Source organism: Daphnia pulex, chromosome 5, assembly GCF_021134715.1.
Source record: "Daphnia pulex isolate KAP4 chromosome 5, ASM2113471v1".
Classification (NCBI taxonomy): Eukaryota; Metazoa; Arthropoda; class Branchiopoda; order Diplostraca; family Daphniidae; genus Daphnia; species Daphnia pulex.
In genome coordinates, this window is record NC_060021.1 from 6,572,686 (window position 1) to 6,588,334 (window position 15,649).

At 37.7% G+C, this 15,649-nt stretch overlaps 2 protein-coding genes and 2 long non-coding RNA genes across 7 annotated transcripts; 1 reads left to right on the forward strand and 3 right to left on the reverse strand.

Moving 5' to 3' along the window:
* Nucleotides 1-961: 961 nt before the first annotated feature.
* On the forward strand, nucleotides 962-3,598 carry LOC124193804. Of its 2 annotated transcripts, none has more exons than XR_006874490.1 (8): nucleotides 962-1,007; nucleotides 1,297-1,422; nucleotides 1,571-1,691; nucleotides 1,782-2,126; nucleotides 2,193-2,464; nucleotides 2,532-2,661; nucleotides 2,768-3,090; nucleotides 3,160-3,598. It is a non-coding gene; the product is annotated as an uncharacterized LOC124193804 (long non-coding RNA). The 2 variants fall into 2 exon arrangements; XR_006874489.1 differs by lacking the exon at nucleotides 962-1,007 and adding an exon at nucleotides 1,016-1,177.
* Nucleotides 3,599-5,658: 2,060 nt separating this feature from the next.
* Nucleotides 5,659-6,187, reverse strand: LOC124193776. The gene is made up of 3 exons (XR_006874480.1): nucleotides 5,983-6,187; nucleotides 5,778-5,899; nucleotides 5,659-5,710 (listed from the first exon to the last, which is right to left on the reverse strand). It is a non-coding gene; the product is annotated as an uncharacterized LOC124193776 (long non-coding RNA).
* A 1,636-nt stretch (nucleotides 6,188-7,823) lies between these two features.
* LOC124193721 lies at nucleotides 7,824-9,962 on the reverse strand. Its single transcript, XM_046587688.1, has 7 exons — nucleotides 9,620-9,962; nucleotides 9,476-9,547; nucleotides 9,262-9,407; nucleotides 9,091-9,198; nucleotides 8,540-9,022; nucleotides 8,361-8,455; nucleotides 7,824-8,200 (listed from the first exon to the last, which is right to left on the reverse strand). The coding sequence occupies exons 1-7, from the start codon at nucleotides 9,879-9,881 to the stop codon at nucleotides 8,176-8,178; spliced, it is 1,191 nt and encodes a 396-aa protein (XP_046443644.1). The 5' UTR covers nucleotides 9,882-9,962; the 3' UTR covers nucleotides 7,824-8,175.
* Nucleotides 9,963-10,430: 468 nt separating this feature from the next.
* On the reverse strand, nucleotides 10,431-15,616 carry LOC124193348 (PAN2-PAN3 deadenylation complex catalytic subunit PAN2-like). Of its 3 annotated transcripts, XM_046587117.1 has the most exons (19): nucleotides 15,274-15,616; nucleotides 15,056-15,176; nucleotides 14,927-14,987; nucleotides 14,734-14,869; nucleotides 14,007-14,671; nucleotides 13,781-13,941; nucleotides 13,452-13,718; nucleotides 13,080-13,380; nucleotides 12,812-13,005; nucleotides 12,482-12,751; nucleotides 12,276-12,395; nucleotides 12,079-12,204; nucleotides 11,868-12,002; nucleotides 11,651-11,805; nucleotides 11,332-11,376; nucleotides 10,990-11,211; nucleotides 10,813-10,922; nucleotides 10,633-10,754; nucleotides 10,431-10,569 (listed from the first exon to the last, which is right to left on the reverse strand). In XM_046587117.1, the coding sequence occupies exons 1-19, from the start codon at nucleotides 15,567-15,569 to the stop codon at nucleotides 10,510-10,512; spliced, it is 3,567 nt and encodes a 1,188-aa protein (XP_046443073.1). In that variant the 5' UTR covers nucleotides 15,570-15,616; the 3' UTR covers nucleotides 10,431-10,509. The 3 variants fall into 3 exon arrangements, 2 of the variants coding, with proteins under 2 accessions (XP_046443073.1, XP_046443074.1); XM_046587118.1 differs by lacking the exon at nucleotides 11,332-11,376; XR_006874192.1 differs by lacking the exons at nucleotides 10,431-10,569; nucleotides 10,633-10,754; nucleotides 10,813-10,922 and having other exon boundaries at nucleotides 11,117-11,211; nucleotides 11,564-11,805.
* Nucleotides 15,617-15,649: the final 33 nt, after the last annotated feature.

A 15,649-nucleotide genomic window follows, 5' to 3' on the forward strand; every position in this document is an offset into this window, starting at 1 on the left:
AAGGAATTTTTTTATTCTTTCTGCTACTGACCATTACAATTCAGATTTTCATAAATCACAGCTGTTCTTGCTCATGAACCATAGGATCTTTTCTGAATCTCGCAATTTTGGTGGCATACCCTGCAACAGCATGTTTGTCATTGTGGCTGTTTTTACTTCTGTTTAGAAGGCAACCCAGCCAAGAGTTAGGTAGAGTTTTATTTCTTACTGGTAAATTTGTGTGAATTTGTAAATAACATAGATAATTTCCTTGTCCCATTGCTTAGAGTTTCAGTGACATGAAGAGTGTCCAGTGAATAACCTGCAATGTGTATCAGTGTATGTACATGTACCCGATCTGTACATGGAAACATATATGTACATGAGTATAGATATATAATAGGAAACAATTTTATTTTCAAAATCCATATAGCCAATAATCATTTTATTCTTTCCAACAGATGTGCAAACACGAATGTTATGAATTTTGTTTTGGGGTCAATGGAGTTGGCGCTGGTTGCTGTTACTGGCCTTTTGCGACTTCTTGATATCAGTTTGGAATAATAGTTCTGGACTCTGGGGAATCTTCACTCATACTCGAGGTAACCTTGCAGTCAACGTATGTGAGGAGTTTTAGATTCGTTACATTTTTTGCATATCTTCGTCGTGTTTTTTGCATGCAAGTCATCAGTCTGCATACAGGTCGGCCAGTTTGTCCAGACAGGATGTCTTTCACGCTTGAAGGTCACGAGAAACATTACGTAAAACTGGCATGTGTTGGTTTAGAGGTTGGGTGAGAACGACACGTGTTTCAACATTGTCAATCAGGTACAATAGCCGAAAGGGTAAGCTATTTGGTTTTCATTTTGATATTGGCTTTTGTAGACCCATCCCCAGCAACGCTACTTGCAGAAGGTAAGGCCAGTTTGCATTTCAATCGAAGGTCATGGAGATCATTACGTAAAACGTGTCATGCAGTGGTGTAGAGGTTGGGTGAGAACGGGACCTTTTGCATCATTATCAAGAAGGTAAAATAACCGCAAGGCTTAAGAGGAGGGGTGAGAAAAAGTCGTATATAAAAGGCGAGAGAAAAGTTGACAGGGATCAGTCGAGCGACTATCTCTGACACGGTAACCTCTGCAGTGCACTCTTTGCCATCAGCTCTAAGCTATCTGCTATTATCAGTTCTCAATCACGGGTAAATTATCTGTTGTTACATGGAGTTATGTATTAATTTCTATGTTTTTTTTTTCTCTTCGTCAATATGCCAGTTTATTTATGCATTTTAATTTTTTAATTATTTTATTAATCGTCTAGTCGTATATAAGGAAAAAGAGAAGGCGAAAGAAATCAGTCGAGTGACCATCTCCGATATGCCAGAGCTGCTGTGCGCCATTCGTCACCAACTGCATTCTTCGTCGTGTTACCAGTTTTCAATCATGGGTAGATATTCTTTTTACATGTATCATTCCACATTTTTATGTGTTTGAATTTCTCATTAGGCTAGCGTAACTACATATCATGGTACATATTCTGTTACACGGAGTATTAAAATGCCAATTATTGAATATCCAAATTATCTATGGTCTAGTCGCATAAAAGGAGAGAAAAGGCGGTAGAAATCAGTCGTATCTCCGACATGGGAACAGCAACTGCAGTGGACTATTTTACACCAACTGCATTCTTCGTCGAATTGCTAGTTTTTTTCATGGGTAAACAGTTTTACTGGAGTTGTGAATCAACTTTCTATTTGCTAACATGCTAGTTATTATTTCATATTAATGTTAAAATTAATTGTCTAGTAAACTTTGGCGTCGTGCTGCTGTTGGGTGTTGTATAGTTGACGGCTGGTTCAGCCATGGTGTACCAATGTCTCCTGGGTATGGTGGATAACAAATCGCAACGCCGCCACCTTACTACACAACATACGACACGATCAGTTGCTACATCAGGGCCCCCAAGTACTACACCACCAAGGCTCCACATCATTGTACTACAACTTATGCTGCCTGAGCTACTACACCGAAGCCCCGAAGTATTATTCTTCCCCGTGCTACACTACCAGAGGTTCGAGTAAAACACCGATGCTCCGAAGTACTACACCACCAAGGCACAGGAGTACTGTACTGCACAACTACATATCATGGGTAAATATTCTGTTACGTGGAGGTTTAAATATTCCAATTGTTAAATATCTAAATTATTTACTCTAGTTAAGATAGAAAAGGTGAAAGAAATCAGTCGAGTGGTCATCTCCGACACGACAACAGCAACTGCAGTGCCAAGGCTCAGTATTACACCACAATTTATGTTGCCCCGAGATACTACACCAAAGCGCCTGAGTGCTATATCGAGGCCACTAATTACTACACCACCAAAGCACCGGATTATTACACTAAACATACGCTGCTCCAGCTTATTACACCGAGGCTCCCCAACACTACACCGCCAAGGCACCGGAGCACTACACCACTACATATCATGGGTAAATATTCTGTTGTGTGGAATTTTAATATGCCAACTACTAAATATACAAATTATTTACTGTCTAGCCGTATGAAAGGAGAGAAAAGGTGAAAAAATTCAGCAGCCGAGTGAGCATTTCCGTTACAGCAACAGGAACTGCCGTGCACTAGTTGTCATCAACTTCATTCTACGTCGCATTACGAGTGATTAATCAAGGTAAAAAATTTTATATAGAGTGGTGAATCAACTCAACTTTTTTTCTATTTGTTAATATACCAGTACCATGATTGAATATTAATGTTTGAATTTATAAATTGTCTAGTTAACTATGGTGGCGTGCTGCTGTTGGTGTCGTATCGTTGATGGTTGGGTCGACCACTGGTGTGCCGATTTCTCCTGGGTATGGCGGGCATGAACAACAACATACGCAACAACCAGTCACTACACTGAGGCCCCCAAGTGCTACACCACCAAGGCTCCAGAGTATTACACCACAGTTTATGTTGGTCCGAGCTATTACGCAGAAGCTCCGAAGTATTTTTCTTCCCCAAGCTTCACTACCTTCACCACGCCGCCTCCTTCCTAAACAACAACGTCAACACCTTCTTACTATACGAAGTTCTACTACGCCACGAAGGCTCCTGAGTATTAAAATTCAACTTACGATGCTCCAGCTAACTATAATAATGCTCTCATGTACTATTCTGTTGCCAGCTACTATACCGAGGATCTAACTTGTTACAGCAACGAAGTTCTCAAGTAGTGCACTACAACCTACGTTGCCCCAGCCTACACCACGCAGGCACCGGAGTACTACACCACAACCTACGCTGCTCAAAACAACTACATTGATGATCCAAAGTACTACACCACCAGGGCATCCGAGCATACACTACCACTACTTACGCTATCACCACCTGCTTCACCGAAGCTCCGAAAGCAGTACTCTGCCTCGAGTTACTACACCACTTAGGCAGCCGAATGTTACACCGTAAACTACGATTCCGCAATTTTCTACAAGGACTTTCCTAAATAATAGAGCCGAAATTTCTACTTCAGATGATTTATATTTGTCGGTTATTTCCATGGTCCATGGTCACTGGGAATTAATCGTTGATCTTTAATGAGAAAATAAAAGTTTTAATGCGGGTAATTCTTTCAAGACCTGTCAGTAACTTCAAGCCTTTCAACATTTCGACAGCTATCTATTGATGTTGGGTTTTTAAGGCCTGTATGCCGAGTCGTCAATTGTTCAATGTTATAAAGGTGAATACTGTCTTAGTCACTCTGCATACGGACATGTTCTTGTGGTTCGGCGATGATGTTTCAATGATAAGTTACGAAAGAAACTTGTAACTAATGATTTTTTCAAATCTTACAAGTGATAAGCAAATGACCTTTGTATAAATGAAAGACTTTGAAGTTAAGAGAAATCTTGATGCAATTCCTAAACAAAACTTGGTATAAATCAAGAAACAATGAACACAAAACTTTCAAAAAAAATTGTTTTATATTGTCCCACCTCCACCCACAATTCTACCACATTTTACAGTCACATACATACATACAATTAAGTTAACCCATTGGCTGCCACACCATACAACCCGTAAGTTGCTCTCTACTACTCTACGCGCCATGTCTGAAGGATCCATGACCAAGGTGGGACTTGCCATTGCTGACATTCCTGACAAGTCCGGGCTGACACGGTGGCAGGAGAAGATCCATCACCGTATCGACAAGGGGAGAGGGGTGGGGGTTGTGCATTGCCTAACAGGCGCCTTGCGGCAAATTTTGGGCTTGGCGACTCTCCGACCCCATGGCATCAAAACCACGAGGCCGAACAGCGCGGCCCGTGCTTAGGAGCAAGGGGAGAACAAAGGCGTGGCAGCCAACGGGTTAACTAACACTGACACAAACATATTACCAACAACAAATGATGATCCGCGCTGACATTTTGGTGATACCGGCGACGTTTTGGTGTCCATCTTCTCGACGTTTCCTCTGCATTACCTGAATGAATAAAGACAAAACAATTATTATTTAGTGACATGCCAATAAAAGTTACATAATACAGATAGAAACAATCGGAAACAATAATCAGGTTTTCAAGCTCATAGATTTAAAGATGCAATTTTTTTAACTTAAAATTAAGCTTGCAATATTGAGAACTGTAAACAGAACACAGCTCACTTGCTAGTTTTTTTTTTTTAATTTCCGGAAGTATACCGGAAGTAACCACAGCGCCTCAACCATTGAGCTGTCGTCAAATTAAACCACATAATCGTGATCTCCATGAAATTTGGGGTCGATTACGTGTGATTAAAACGAAATCCAAAAATTGGCCAAAATCGAGAATTTTCCTGAACTATAAGTTCAGGAAAATTTTCGAAACCGGAAGTACGCGTACGTACAAAACAAAACATGAACTTTACCACAAATTTGACGAGGATCACGAATATGTGGTTCTTTTGTGCGTCGAATGAATATTTACTGAACTACTGACTGAAATGAGAAAACCGGAAGTAGAAAAAAAATCAATTTTGGAAAATTTAACAAGTGAGCTTTGTTGTTGGAATAGTAATGGTCAGTTTCACTAAATATTTCAACAAATTAACTGTCGAAAATGTTTAAAGAGATGTTCAAAGTAACTGAAATTGACTGTTTTGACAGCTAAAAATTATCGAACGGCCATCTAGCGTTAGAAAAAAGAAACGTCCAAGTAAAACTTTGTTTGCGCGTAAGAAGGCCCTGATTTTGGAAAGTATTACACAGACAGAGTTTAACGCAACTACACTATCAGTAGATAACCTACGAAAATAAGTCAATTGTTGGGTACCTGGGCATAATCCCGTGGTGAGTGACTGCAGGTGTGTAGCAGCGGACGGAAGTGATCACATCGGTCCAGAAACTCGCGAAGTCGAAGTAAAACAAATCTTGTTTAGAAGCAGTGAAGCTAGATGAGCGTGCGTCACGAAGATAAGGATGGAGAAGAACGTTGGTGGAAGTCCCTCTTCCACCATGGACAAAGGTCAGCATTGGCACAAGAATGTCCGTGCCAGGACCACACGATTCCATAAAGAAACTGCGTGCTATCACTGCTATGTAAAAAAAAATGTTTTACATTAATGAAAATAAAAACAATGAATAATAAGCATATCAATCTTTACCTTTTCTAAGAAGCACACTGAAATGTTATGATGAAAAAATCGTAAGAATGGAATTCACAGCAATCAACAGCATTACTCCACATGTTGAGGTATATTTCCTGATGATAAGGACAGTGTCATGAAGTATTGTAACTTTGCTTGGTGAAAGGATGTATTGATGCTTACCTTTATCAAATGGGTGATGAATTTAGTAAGGCATTTGTTTTTCATCAAGCAGATCTGGACATCTGGTACATGGTGAAAACACATGGCAGGTAATTCATTTCATATGCTTCACGTCTCTGAAACTCCAAGTGGGAATGGGACAAGGAAATTCTCTACGTTATTTACAAATTTAGACAAATTTACTCATCGAGAAATAAAACTGTACCTATTTCTTAGCTGTGTTGCCTTCTAAACAGAAGTAGAAAAAATACAAGACAACAAACATGCTGTTGCAGGGTACGCCATCAAAATTGCAAGATTCAGAAAAGATCCTATGGTTCATGCCCAAGGATACCTATGTTTTAAGAAAATCTGAATTGTAATGGTCTGGTAGCAGTAATGGGGAAATACCTTATCTCAGAACATTTGTTTTCTACTACCTGTGTGCTTCAAATATTAGTTTTAGCTGTTGACAGCATGATGGGTCTATTGGATGGAAAGTGACTGAGCGCAAAGTCAACTTGACTGACAGTATGCATCTAGTATTTGAAGAAATAAGTTGGTTCAGTATGAAAATAAAGAAATTAGGTCAAGATAAACCTACATCAGTTACGAAGTTCAATTTGATAATTAAAATCACAGGAAAATAAGTAGGGGAGACCGGGGCTATGTGGGACACGGGGCTAAAATGTACAGGGCAATTTTTATATGTACAATTTGTCTTAAAATTACGAAATACATACAGCGTATGTAAAATGATGTTATATTTATAATATTAAGTTTTTTTCCTGAATTTCCGATTTTTTGTCGAGTTGTATGGGAAAAACAAAAAAATGGGAATCGGAAAAAAAATTTCCGACGTTTTGTTTTTCATTTTAGTAATATTTTTTTTTATATTTTTATAAAACCCAGATAGCTGTTTGATAGGGTTTTTTTCCTAGTTTAAGATAATATTAATATTTTATAAAAAATGTGTTCCTAAGTATGTTATATTTTAGTTTATTTGATGTTGTTTGGGTTCGGGTTAAACGGGACATGGAAAACGGGGTAAAACAGGTATTGCCAGATCAACGTTATTTCCAGAAAAACGCCCCCTGGCAACAAAAACAAAGGAAAAATGATCGAAAAAACTTTTTTGATAGTATCGCCACTTCTACTTTATAAAATAAATAAAAATTCAGCACTTCTGAGAGGGAAATGAATTCCCTTTTCACCAGTGCATGATTTAATAAATATAATTAAGCCGTTACAGAGAAAATTGATGTTCAATTTTACCCCTGGCTCTGTTCCGTTTAACCCAAATTTTTTTGTTTTTTCGGCATTTTTTCATGCAGGCATTTCATCACATAACTCTTAAACGTATCAACGAAAAAAATTAAAAAAATTACCAAATGTTAATAAATGCCAGGGAATCATCCTTATACTTTTATTTTTTCATAATTCTAATTTTTATATAAATGGCAGAGTAAAGAAAAAAAAATGTCCCATATAGCCCCGGTCTCCCCTATAAATTAACTACAATTTGTTTCGCCCATTTTGCCTCGTTTCACGATGTAACAACAACAATGGCGACACTAGCAACATCTAGTAATGAGTTTTGAATCTTAAGTTAGTTGCATACTTGCATAGTCGCAGCTCAAACTATTGGAGTTCTATTGTCGGGTATTTTAAATAATATTTAAAAATGGGGTTTTTATGTCTTGGAGTTCTACTGTCGTTGGAGTTCTACTGTCGCTTACAAAGAAATTTTTAAAAATTATAAAAAATATTTGGGGTTCTATTATTGGCGTTGGCGGCGGTAAAAGACTCATTACTAGATGTCGCTAGTGTCGCCATTGTTGTTGTTACATCGTGAAACGAAGCGAACGAACGTGAAACCAGCAGAACGGTCAATTTGGTGAAATATTGTCGATCCAATCTGCGATCTTTTAGTGAACGCGTAACACATCACCACTCACCACGCAAATATTTCTTGTTAGAGCTTTGTAAAAAAATCTTGTATATTATTACATAAAAGATCATCTTACAGTTACCCCTTTAATACCTAAATCTATGTTAAGTATCAAATCATAGGATTTCGTTTTTATTTTCCTCTCCTGTAATTTACATTTTTAAACAATTCATTTGATTTCCACATTTTCCAGGTTGTTGGCTGATGGACCTGAAATTATTGTCACTTGAATATCACCATCAGCTTAAACATTATGATCAGCAGATTTGTTTAACATTTTCCGAATTTGAGCCCTAATTGAAGGCAATGGAAAAAGGCCTTCTGAACTTATAGAAATGAACTTATAGGCAATGGTGCTCGTTTGCTTAGGCTGTATGCATGCATTGCTTTAAGAATCCGTCATCATAGGTCATTCCGCGTGCTATCTCGAATTTTGAATTTAGCACCGTCTTTCGCTTGGTGATAGGCCTACAGGTTTTTATTATTACTCTTGCTGTAAAAAAAAATAATTTATCAATAATTTTTTCACATAAACATAAATATTTTAAATATAATAAGGAAATTTTGTAACTAAGATAAGTTAGTTTCAATATGTTTTTCAAGGGATTTGTTCAACTCATTTTATATCTTATTAGTTATTAACTTATTATTACCTCTGATCAGTAAGGTCTGCAATCTGCGCATTAAGTTGGCCGGCCTTCAGTTTCTCAATTTTGCTTTTCAATTGGTGATTTACTAACATGTTAATCTAAAAAAAAGTAAAATATATAACAAACTATTTTAATTTGAAACAGCTAAAAGGTAACTCAAAATGTGTTTTTTTTTTCTTTACCTTTTCACGCTCTTTTATTCTTTTTTCTCGTTGCTGTGCGGCTTTTAGTTTTCGTTTTAGTGTTCCCATTTTCAAAAGCAGTGCTTCATATTTGGCTACTAGTATTTTACAACACTTACAAGATACTTTACTTTTGCAATTAGAGCAAGTATATAAAGATGACGGTAGTTGATTTTTTCCCCCGGTCGGACAGGACCTTTTCTTCACTTTCGTGGTGATGGTACATTGGGGCACAGTGTCGACGATCAAGGAAGATTGCAGTACAGCGATTTCATTATTTAAACAGGTGTCAATGACCAATTCCGAAGGATCATTTGATTTTTGAATGGATGATGTTAATGATGATTCATTAGCATGTAACGAATAATCAAAACGATCTTCGGTTGTTGTTATTACTGGCGCACGTACTAAAGACAGAAGATCATTGCCGAGAAATCTACCATCTATTTCTTTGTCTAACTCTGATAGGGTAGATTCTCTCTTCTGAAATATATTGATAATAAAATAATATAGACATTTTCAAAAGTTCTAAATATATGAAACGAACCTACTTTATAATTGTGATCTTCCAAGACAGCAAGAAGTTGTTCTGCTGGAGAGGCTTCATTATTCACTTGGGAAACACCTTTATTCAAGGAAGAACATGACAATTTTTGAGCCTGTAAGGGAAAAAAATTATCAGTCAAACATCACATGAAAAGAAAGCAATGGAAGGTTTTCACCTCATCATCAATTGGATCCTTCCTGCATGGTGGAGCGACACTTGAATCAGTGGAAGATTGATGATTTGTTTTTGAGTATTTACTTTTGTAAGCAATGACATTTTTTGACAGCAATGGTTGTGATTTTTCATTGCTCTGCCGGCAAGCTATTTACATAAGCCATTACATGAGAATTTTGAGGTAAATACATGTACAAGTAGAGGTTGATTATTACCTATTTCTGTTGAACTGACATTTTTTTCAGGAAAAATTGTTCTGGTCTTCTTATCCCCAGACTTATTAGTACCTGCATTATGAATAACAAATGTAATAAGGATTAAGGATCAGTAATCAAATGAAAAGATTTCAGCGCAGTTACTTAGAAAATGTTTTGGGATCGCGTCTTTTGAAAGTCTATAAACTTTAAGGGGATAAAATTGATTAAAAATGTATTTCCCCTTAATTATGTCTTCTGAGTCGAAATGGACCTGACAAAGTTTTGATCCGATTTTAAGTCCTTTAACTTTGTCTTTCCACTCGCTGAACCTTTCAAAAGTAACACCAAACGCTGCAAATTTTTTATTTTCTATCTCGAATGTGCCACAAATGAAACACGTTAAGAAATGTTTTGAATCTGCCATATCAGAACCGACAGAACTTCCTTGTTAATGTTTACATGAATGGTAAAGTGTGATGTTTATGTGGCAATGTGGGTAAAGTGCGGAATGCGGGAATGCGAGATTGATGAGTAATGGAGCAGTCTAAACATCCTGCGTTGCCATCAAATTTGTGTCCAAAATGGCCCAATCAGCGTACAGCGTTTAAGATGGAAACGTGGATGTTATAGACTGCTCCATACGGAAGACCAATGTCATTTTTCAGCAGTAACATTTTGAATAGGCAACATTTCGACGTTTCTTGAGTTTCTTTAATGGGTTACATCTTCCATTCTTCCTCCGATAATCCGATAAAACTTAAATGCGCTTAAATGCTCGCTTTGATTTCGCTTTGATTGCATCACTTATTGAATTTTTTAAAATTGTGATTATATAGTAGCTTGAGCATGACTAGCATCTATTGTACGAAATACAGTATTTAAATCAGTCTAGCGATTTGAATGCTGGATCACACAAAAAAAAAATTGTATGTTTTGTATGTTTTTTGTTTGTTTGTTTGTTTTTTTGGCTAGATTTTTGTTAGAAAACAAGATTATTTATTCTGGCTGCAAACACGAAAGCGAACAAAAGAAAATTAAAATTGAGCACTCTGTTATTCCTCGTCCATTCCAGGAACCATCCATTGTAAGCGACGTCCGACATTATAAAGTTCCTACACAAAATGTCATGTTTTATTACATTCATAATTAAACTTACGAATGACTTAAGTATTCACCTGGAGGGATTCATTAAAAAATTCATCACCCTTGGCCTTTAGTTCTTGATAGCGACGATAAAGACGCAGGGCTGTTCGAGCATCCTCAACAGAATCGTGAGTGACAGATTGGATTTTCAAATCTACAAAAATTAATGTTCATTTACACACTCAAAAACTAAAGAGATGAATAAAACTTACTAAGGAAATGCCACGCCAAAAATCGAAGCGATATCATACGTTGGTGAGGCAAATGAAATAAATGGACGGTGTCGATTACTTGATTTGAAGGTACTAGAAGATTTATAACTCTAAAAATTTCGAAGTAACACTTAATTATTCGGCAGAACTATAATTTTTTGTGAAATTTAACTTTACCTAAAATCGTTCTTCAGTCCGTGGCCGACAAATGTCACACCATTGTCGACCAAGAAGCGTAGCTTTAAATAAGTCGACTTCAAGGTAGTCAAATGCTTCGACGAGGAGGCGACATCCAGGTCGCCTGGCTGGATCCCAGAAAATTTCGTCAAGTAGTCAACTACTTGATCTTGAGTGGCGATGTAGTCGTCGATAAAAGGTAACCCTTCCATGTTACCTTGACTAAAGCCGAATTAAGAATCATTAAGACTTTTAAACGGTAGAATTCATTACTAAAGCAGAGAACAAAGCTCAGGGAAAAACAGAAGAATCACAGGTTTTGCTCACAAAGAACTTTCTCACCTCGAATATTCAATACTCGTCCAAGATAAACCGTTGCTGCGAAGCCTTTAAAATCGAAGCAGAAAGCACAAGTCGTATACAATACGGACCCGTAGGAGGAGAGATGACAGACAATTATTATTTTCATCCAGAGCCAAGAAATAAGTTATTGGACATTGAGGAAGATGAGAGGGGGAAAAGGAAGTGGGATAAAATAGGTTCAGAAAATTGCAAAAAAGATAGAAGTACGAACCAAGCTTATAGCCCAATAACCACATTTAGGTAGTGTTGACACGAAATATGAAGTTGAAGAATATGTTGCAAGTTCAATAGCTTTTACCCTCTGATAACAGTGACGCGAGCAACCGACATTTGACTTGGTCGTACAGTGGTTGATTTCCCGTCGCTGCGCAATTCGGCTTCTTCTTGATTCAGCGTGACGAATTCGGCGTCCATGGCCACTAAATCCCCATTTCCGGGCATCTCGTCCGTCGCCTTAAAAAAACACAGAGCTAAATTATAAAAATCGAGGACATTAAATTATAACCAAATTTTACCAGCGGAAGAAATGATATTCTTTGCAAGCACTCCGATTTCTGAGCCAACGATTTGTCCTCTTTAAACACGTCAGCAGTGATTGGATTGCTTAAAGGTCGATCAGTTAAGATGGAACAATTTGTTGTTTCATTCTTCTGAAAATGTTATTGATAATAGTATCAGATTAATTTCTTATTTGATCAGCAATGAAAAAGTAGAGAAATTACTTACTGAATAAAACAAGAGACACGGAAGTTTCCAATCAGGAAAAAAAGAAATTGCCTCGTCCGGGTTGATAGGATTAACAGCAAAATCATTAAAGACGTACCAATTGCTGGAGTTGTTCTCTTCTGGAGACTGAAACGCGAAATGTTTTGTATAGCCTGATTTGGATATGAACTGATGCAAAAAGTAAACAAGTTAATTACAGTTTCTGAAGATAAATAACCAGGAGGAATTTGAATTGTTGAAACTAAGTGCCATTTTCCATGGTGTTTTGCATCCAGTTTGGATTCGTCAATCCAACATACCGCAGCAACAAGAGAATACTACAAAAAAAAAAAAGAATGATAATATAAATATCAGTTATTACTAAGAAGGAACTAAAAACCATTCGTCAGAAATTTTCACTGACCGATAAAAACCCTTCCTGATTTTGATCGGGTTTCAGACAAACAAGTCCTCCTTCCGGTTGAACTTTAAAACGGAGCTGAGACGGGACCCAATGATTTGAAGATATTCCTGTAAAGCTTGCACTATGCCTCAAAGGTTGTCCTCCGTGTCCAAACTTACAGTTCGGCCGTGTGCATTCAAGCCCATATCTACAAGGCTTTCCTTGCCCAGACTGGACGGACGCCCCTTCTGTCAAATCTGATCCATCGAATAGTTCAGGGTCTAAAAAACACTGAGTAAACGAATTATTAGTTTCGTGTTAAACTGTGCATTATGAATATTAAAAGTTTACTTGTAGTTGATCTGACCAAAATCGAAAACCTTTATAGGTATCGTTAGCACAGGACAGAGCAAGAACTGGCGGTAATGTTAGACAACGTCTTCTTTGCTGAGTTGCTTGATATTTTTGACAAACTTCACACCAGGCCGGAGTCACACTTGCTACGTCAAAACTCTTTTCAAGTACATGTTCGAAGCTGTGTTCATCTATTGATCGAGTGAGTAAAATATAGACAAAGTGCCTTGTAAATTAGGTATAATAAAAAATATATGTCACTAACCCTCCACATCTTGCAGAGTAAGGGAAGAGAGAAGCACAGGCGAAGTTTTAGAATTTTCGCTTCCACATTTTGTGCAGCGGCTAATCTGCTCTTGTTCAACACCAAACAGTTTAGAGATAGGAGACACTGGTGACAGACCATCCTCAGAAGGTGAAACATCTCTTTCCGGTTTAATAGAATTTTCCGTACCTTCTCCGTTAAATTCTACTAAATTACTTGTAATTGTGGTCGATTCTTTTGTTATCTTGCTTTGAGGCAAGGTTTCGCTGCTAAGTTGTTGAAGAATAAAACGAGCCCAGCTCTGTAACATTAAATTTACAAATATTTTGAATCAGTGTCACAAAGAGAAACTAATATATAACTGAAAATTACCTGAGCAAGCCTAGGAAGTGTACTTTTTATCTTTATTTCAGGATGATTTTCTGCCATCAACAGTCCCATTGCCGAAGCTTCGGGAAGAGTGCGGAAAGCCCGAAGAAAATTAGATGGTTGGACTGTAACTGGAGTACTAGTAGGATCTTGATTTCTACCAACATCCAGCATATGAAAAAGGAATGACAGCTCACAGGCAAGACAAAATTCTCGGTTGCAGGAATGCTCAAGAAGACAATGACGTAATTCCGGAATGAAATATAACACCTTCAATTAAGAAACGAACAGTCAAAATGCACAGATCAAAATGTAAGCAATCAGACTCATACCTGCAGCAAAGAGTTTGCATATGAATAAGGAAGTGTATTATCCAAACCGCAGAGGGGCGTGGAATTGTAACGAGCTAACTCATTTTCGTCAAGGCCACCCTTTGTGTACCTCATCTCGATATGACGATATCGTTTCCACACTTGATAGCATTCAGTATCTTCTGTAAGGGAAATTGGCTAAAAATGGTGAAAACATAAAAATTGTGAAAAATTAATTCAGACTAACCCTTTGAATGTGTTGAATCCGTTCCCGAATGTTTCTGACCACGTTGTGTTCGTTTTTCGGCTGAGTAGGCCACTTGATTAGGTCTATGATCAGCTGGACTTGGAGCATAACCAATAGTGCCTACCATGCGCATATTTGACAGAATAGCATGATCAATAGGTGGAACTTTACGGAATCTCCTGCGGGTAAACTGTTCCGGCCAATCTGATAGCAGCGGCGAATTGTGTTCTAAGGGGAAAGGGATTGAAGTGAGTGGCGTCGTAGTATCGTCCATGGCGATCGAAACCGGAAGGGATTCTACTGGATCGGCAAATTCCGTCGGTCGAGAAAAGCTGTTAAATAAAGCTGATGCGTTTGATGCAAAGGTGTGAACATATCCACCGGCATCCCCCACAGCTAAGCATTGGCAAGAAGATGAAACTTCAAGAGCCATGCACATAGCACCCTCGTTATTCACTTGGAAAAGTTGAAGAGCTGAAGATGCAGGAGCAGCTGCATCAAGAACCTGTAACTGTCCCATGGCAGAGATAACCGCCAATTGGGACGAGAATGCTGGTAAGAACCGCAATAGAAATGGTTCTCCGACCACAGGAACTGGACTGAGAGCTCGTAACATTCTAACATCGTAAATTTTCAAAAAGCGATCCGAAACCACACCTCCCTGCCTATTTAATAAGTACAACTGGATAATTTAACTTACTTCTGTTATATAATATAGAAAAATTACCTGGATGAAAACCCACAAGTCACAATCAAGTTGTTATGAACATCAAAATCTGAAAGGCTTTCAGTATGTGCTACAAATTTATGCTCTTCACGTAAAGTTCGAGGATCTCTTAATGATACGCATCCACTAGCGTCACCTAGTTATTTAAGGAAGGATGAATTTTTATTTGTGTATTTCATAAGAATTTTTGTACCTGAGCAGATAAATCTAGGGTGTCGTCTCAGAATTGCACATCCCTTTTCTCCTACATCAAACTAATAAACCAATAGAAATATATTTATCATAAATGTTATGGAGGTTATGGTTTTTAACTTCACTTTACTTTTGTTGTTTCCTTCGCTGTCACAAGGTCAAATTCTACTACCAGCGGTTGGTGTCCTCCAAGTAGAACTGTTGTGGGCCCTGTTTGTAACAAGCATTGTAGATCTTCACAAGTACTTGAGCTAGAAGAAGTTTATATTAAATTGTTATTTTTATGATATATTGTGGATGATTTTCTTACGTAAACAATTTAGAAAATTTACACTCAATTATGCAAACCTGTAAGTGAATAATGGGACACCTCTCCTTTGTTGGCATCTAAGAGTGTTTGGGGTTACTATAAGTAAACCAGCATCAAAAGAAATCATCTGTCTGACTTCTTGAGATGCATGAACTTGGAATGATGTGTATTTGTGTAGAGAAGAGCCATAATAACTAGTGACATGTCCTCCTTGATTACCAACCCAAAGCAGCTCTTCCTGAAGGTCCCAATGAATTGCGGACACACCAAATCTATCTCCACCATCAATTAAAATCGAAGATTTCTCTGAAAAAACGCCAACATTGAAATCCATCTTTCAACTTCAAGACATTTCGTTTCGTTTTGCTGTAAAGTGCCACCTAGGGGCTGCGTTTGTTAACTTACTTAGATAGT